General features: G+C 35.7%; 1 protein-coding gene across 1 annotated transcript; it reads right to left on the bottom strand.

The window, feature by feature from the left end:
* Nucleotides 1-2,213: 2,213 nt before the first annotated feature.
* LOC149791049 (protein meiotic P26-like) lies at nt 2,214-5,940 on the bottom strand. The gene is made up of 2 exons (XM_089973275.1): nt 5,795-5,940; nt 2,214-4,045 (listed from the first exon to the last, which is right to left on the bottom strand). The coding sequence occupies exon 2, from the start codon at nt 4,017-4,019 to the stop codon at nt 2,214-2,216; it is 1,806 nt and encodes a 601-aa protein (XP_089829401.1). The 5' UTR covers nt 4,020-4,045; nt 5,795-5,940.
* Between the last annotated feature and the right edge of the window lie 368 nt (nt 5,941-6,308).

The raw sequence follows: 6,308 nt of genomic DNA, 5'->3' as shown, positions 1-6,308 counted from the left end.
GAATATCTTGAACGTGGTTGCATATTTTGTGGCTGCATGATGAATTGGAAAGTTTGTTTGAAAGCTCATAGTTGCCAATAACTTTGAGTGTATCAAATGCGTATAGAATGATATTATGATGCATGCATCGCCTTGCTCGCCATCGATTTTGCAGAATCAGAAACCCTCACACGGACACAAACACATACAAATGGAAGAGACCCACGTGAGCATGGAATCTCTTTTCTGCCTGACCCTAGTCAACAATATACATATAATACCTATTGGGCAGGTAAATTTTGTTGTTGGTTGCTATACTACTGCTACTACTACTACTACTTCTACTACTACTACTAATAATAATAATAATGTCGTTAATTCAAGATGATATCATTGTTAGCCTTAAAATTAATCTCTCATATGGTTATCATAAGATTGTAAAGAAACTACACAATTATATACATCAGATGAATATAGTAATCCTAATTAAAACCATGACAAAATGACATGTAATACTAGTGGATGATAGCATTAATTTAAAACAATAGAAGAAAAGAAGCATGTGTGATTAGAAAACGGCACATAAGCATGGGTATCATGAGCGGCCAACCAAAGGATAGTCATTAGAGAAGGACTTGAAATTTCAGTAAGAATTTGAATTTTTAATTTCTACAGGAATATTGTTGCATAATTTTAGATCCAATACAGGGAGAGATGTGTCGAAATAGAAAGATCAAAATCGTGGAAATAAAATACAGTATAAACATAAACAACGGTCATGGTAATATATTATCGGTTTGGTGATGTAAAACAGAAAATAAGGAGCAAGGCCAATTGCCATTTTGTATATCAAATAACCTTATTGCAATGTAACCTGTCGAAAAATGCTAACAAATTTAAGCTCGAAGGCATGATTGTACGAAATGTTCGTTTTTGAAATTATTGTCAGTTCGTGTTTGCAAATGGTAATGTTATCAGCTTAAGTGGTACTTTTGTTGCCCCAAATGGTGTACCCATGATTTAAGATTTCCATTGTAGTTGCCCCAGATGGTGTACCCATGATTTAAGATTTCCATTGTAGTTGCTACAAATGTTGTAGCTATTATCTACGATTTGTATTGTAGTCGCCCCAAATTGTCCATCCATAATTTAATTGGTCTCAAAACATTCATACAAGGCATGGATAAAATTACCACACAGTACATTTGAAGATGTCCTAAGTACATTTTCCATTTTATTCGTGTGGACACGAACTGTTTGATCCTGAAGTAAAATTAAATAAATTCGATAGCGCATGTACTAAGAACCAATTCCAAAAATTGTATTTAAAATTCGCCAGGCACTGGTTTGGATGTGAAAACAAGTTTAACTTTTGAGCATTGAAAAGAATCGGCTGCCAGAAAATTAACTGAAAATGATATATAGATGAAATTTGTTATGAAAAAAATGTCTACTCGCCGGACAACAAACAACAAACCACACTGTCATATCATAGCTCGTATGGTCCTTCTTTGGCAAGATAAACTAAAACCGTACATGATGCTGGCACTGTATTTCTTTGTCTAGTCAAAAACTATTGAAAGATTTTTTAATCATAAAAATATGTATCGACAGTGTGGTTTGCACTGGGAAAACATTTAGCTCTCATTGCAGTCAGGATACAGCGAACAATGTTTTAAAGTTCTCTTAAGAAAAATAAAATCAGCGTCGAAAAGAAAAGAAGGATATCATACCATGCTGTAAGATTCCAATAAAGTAGATTTTTTACCTGAATGTCAATATTAATGAACAAAATGGTAAAAAAAAAGTATGAAGTTCAGGGAAAATACCATTTCAACTAGGACAGGACTGATTTCAGTTCACAAGTAATTCACCAAGAAACAATGTAAAATATTCTCTCTCTCTCTCTCTCTCTCTCTCTGAGTTCTGGCATGCATTGGTGGCATTAATTTTCATAGAATCCCAATGGTTACAGTCAGTCGAAAATGGTGAAGTGTTATATTTGTATAGGTGTATCAGCGAAGATCAAACTACAAACGTTAGATTCATAATACACTTGAAAATAACGGTATTTATGAAAAGAAATAGCACTAATGTTCCACTTGGATATTATTTTAGTCACGAAGAATATGATGTATTATTACTTGAAAGGCATATGTTCTGACCTAGTGCTGAATGAAGACAAAATACAAATTATTGACCTTGCTGAAAATAATGTCGTGTAGTAATCTTTCTTACTCCAACAATCGGAGAACATGTATTGTTCCCGCATTATCTCCAATCCATAATTCACTTTCAGAGACAGTACAGGAAGTGATGTAATCTATACTAACACTTAGTGTAGTAAGGTGTATGCCTAGCTGATTAAATATATGGATGCATTTATTTCGCATGTCTGCAACAAACACGTACCCCTGTCTAGATATTGCCAGCCCTCTCGGATCCATGTTCTCCTGTTTAAACTTATTTCTAATAACCCCTTCCAATGATATCACAGTTACGTCTTCGTTTGAATAGTCATAATCAGTAACATATATCTGCTGGAAGGCAATTGCAGTCTTGATTGGTTCTACTGGCATACCATGACAAGAGTCCTTATGAAGTTCCAGGCAAGGCTTGCCTTCTTTGCTGTACACACTGATCCTTCCTTTGTCTTTAAAGCAGATACATATTTTACCGTCCTCACTAATAGCAATTCCACTAGGACAGAATGGAAGATCGAAGCATTTCACTACACTCAGATCAGCATTCACCTCTCTGACGGCAGACTTGCATGCTACGTATGTTACCCCGTCTATATCCTTCACCACATCATATACGTTTTCGCCCATGTCAACTTTTTCACTGGCTCCTTTGTGTTTTGTAAATTTCTGAATGCATTTTCCATACGCAACCCAGACAGCATCAGGGGAGATTCCATATATACCTTCTATTTTACTAGGAACTTTAAATTCTGACAGCTTTTCAATTTTTATCGGGGAGGACAATGCAAACCTCGTGCTTGGAACTCCAATCATCTTTATTATTTCATTTTCAGTCACATTAGGTGGTGAATATTCGATATTGGCATTCTCTTCTAACCAAATACTTCTATCCCTCATGAATGAACCATCTTCTAACCCAGGAAGGATATTAATTAGTTCAGCGTCCCTGGCAAAATCCACGCAGTGTCGAATATAATATGATTTTGCTTTTAGAGCTCGAAGTTCATTCTCTATGCCACACTCTTGATTCTGAATCACCTGGACATATTTGTCCACATTTTTCCCAAGACTGTTTACAAGAGCCTTCATTTGTTCATCAATGCGGGTTTTAAGCATGTTTGCATGTTCTCTAATCTTTTCTGTTTCTTTCTGATATTCGTCCTGAACATGTTGTCTCGAGTGTTTGCATGTCTGTAGACGCTTCTCAAGACTCTTGACCCGACACGCCACTTGTTCAAGAATCTCTTGCTCTATATAATTTCTTTTGGAATCGGCTACAGATGTAATATCGTCGCATCCATGATTTTTGTGTTTTGTCATATTACATTTAAAACATATGGGCTCACTGCAGTCTATGCAGAAATAATATAAAATCTCTGTTTCGTGTTTTTTACAATACGAGCTTGACCTTTTCTTGTTTTGCAAGAGTATCTTTCCCTTTGAAATAATATGATGTTCTCTACTTACTTTCATTTTTGAGTGCAGCTCCGCACATGTTTCGCAATAGTTCTGTGCACACTCAAGGCAAAAGCTTACTGCCTGACTGGTTTCGCAGACTTCACACATGCCTACTTCTTCTGAGGTCATCTTCACAAAAAGATCAGTCACACCAATGGGAGCTCCATCGCTGTTGATTTCTATAAGACTCCTACATAGGGGACACCTTACGTTACCATGTTCACAATTAATTTCTATGTAAAGCTGGAGACACGTGTTGCAGTAAGCGTGGTAGCAGGACAGAAGTTTAGGATAACACGGTTTCTCTTGACATATGCCACACATTATTTCTACTTTCTCGCATCCGTGTTTTATAGCTTTGTCGACCTTTTCGGCCATTGTGTTTGGTCTTTGTATGCTTGAACCTGAAACAATAAGTCAGTAAAGGAAAGTCATGCCAATCCATTGAATGTCTCGCAAATATGTTATATGTACATTGCTCTTGAACATCATTATCATATTTTACGCATTTTCACGTGGACATGTCTCGAGTTGTGCAGACATATAAATATGCGAAATATTGACCATGGCAGCTCTAAAGAACATTGGCTTATCTAATAAGAGAGAAATCAGGATATTTATTTCTATTTCAAATATGTTCGTAAGCAGTCCAACGATTTTCTATCAGCGACAATAATGAAACCTCGATCTGGTTGGAGGCATAACGAATATGAAGAGCAGCAAGGAACTACACAAACTCTTATCATAATGTAATTTTATTTTGCGTAATGGACGAAAGTGAAATTAATAAACCTGTATTCTGTATAAGGTATTATTCTCCAAGACGTTCGCCGCCGTTTCTTTTCTTAGAACATTTTTATTTACCTCGAGCTTAAATGGATATAATTGTTCGCTGCAAAATGTAACATGCAACGCGGAATTTTAATAAAAAACGATATCTTTATAAAGAGCTTTGGATATGCTCTGTCCTTCGCCCTCAATATGAAGATTATAGTTGCTGTTATAAAGATTCCCCGGTAAATATATTTTATTTATCATATACTTAAGTGCTAAATATAGTCTTATTGGCGAAATTATTTTCGTATTTTATATATCCTTGTATTTCCACAAGTGAAAAAGATATTAATATATTTTCACGTAAAAACATAAGATTTCCCATCATGCCATGCGACGCTTGATTATGTGTGCCCATAAAAGTTACATATGCAGTAACAAAAACGAATACTTTGTGAGCAAGAACAAATAAACAGATATTGCTTTACATTTACGGCATGGAGGTTAATCTTTGATAAAGAAATCTATTCAGCCGCCGTTACTTATTTGAAAACAACGACAAATCCGCGGTTATCCACTGCTTTGCATTGTTTTCAGATAGAATCAAATGGTTTACAAAATGAACAAAGTGTAATTTACTGAGACAGATTAGGTCAACGCAATACCACCACGTTCTTAGGTTACAATTATTTATATGATCAGGCGATGAAAATGATGTGAATTTACGAAAAGGGTATGGGGTGAGACTTTTGTGCCGGAGAATGGGTTTAATCTTGTAAACGTAGATTCTGGAGTAAGTTAGGTAAATAATTAAAAAATCATCTCCTACATTAATACTGGATATAATGCATCTTGTGTCATCACAAACTATGTATTTTGTACTCGTGTACACTCGTTAAAATATCAAGTTTCTGGTACCACACGATGAAATAAATTCGGTATTACGGTAGGAAAAAATATCCTATCTTTATTTCGTTTCAACTATTGAAGGCAAAGTTTGCCTATCAAGTCGTGATATATGTGATATAATATGTACCAATATTCCTTTTTGATTAACACGTTAGATTTATTTAGTCAACTTATCTGAATTTTCATGAACATGATGAGGATAATTAATATAGAGACTCAGCAACATTGTGTTCATATCCCCCTCCCCCTTTTATTTTACTGGCTGATATAATACAAAACTGTAAAATAACACTAAGAATAGTACATGCAATTCGACATTACATGTTTTATGTAAATAACAAAGAGTGCGTATCCGAGGTCTACAGACGTAGTGTCAAACTAGTCGACAAACAGAGCATGTTAATACAAGTAGTGCAAAACGAATAACTAACTGTCTGACTTACCAACCATACTGCCAACCCATTTCTTACCTTTTGTTAACCTTATGGAAGTTCCGTTGTAGATGAAGATAACACTTGTTATAAAAACTTGTAGCTCGGACTACTTTCTGATCAATATATAGTTTCCGTACTAGCTAATTTCTTCAAACTGTAAATACCTCACTTTCAAAACTGGCTTAAGCTAGGCAGATTACATCGATATGATGGCACACTGACAAATCCACGCTTGAGAACACTGTACAAATCAAACGTTTGTAGAGAGGGAACTACGACAGGTACATATTCCACTCAAATTTTGAGCATGACTTGCTTGTAGGTTTCAAATACAACCGTGAGAACGCGATTACCTTTCACAAATATTGGTCGTTATTTTAGCAGCAGGGAGGGCGAATCGGACATTTTGTCCAATCGTCATTTGGCTTAATTGATACTTTCTGCACTCAGCGATCCAGCGTCGTCAGCGCCCGGTAAAAAAAAACGACGTCGTCGTCGGGGGGATCGTCCAATCGTCATTTAGTTTAATTAATACCTTCTGCGTGCCGAT

Source organism: Sinohyriopsis cumingii, chromosome 10, assembly GCF_028554795.1.
Source record: "Sinohyriopsis cumingii isolate HCF-2022 chromosome 10, ASM2855479v2, whole genome shotgun sequence".
Lineage (NCBI taxonomy): Eukaryota > Metazoa > Mollusca > Bivalvia > Unionida > Unionidae > Sinohyriopsis > Sinohyriopsis cumingii.
This window is presented reverse-complemented; position numbering and strand designations above follow the sequence as displayed.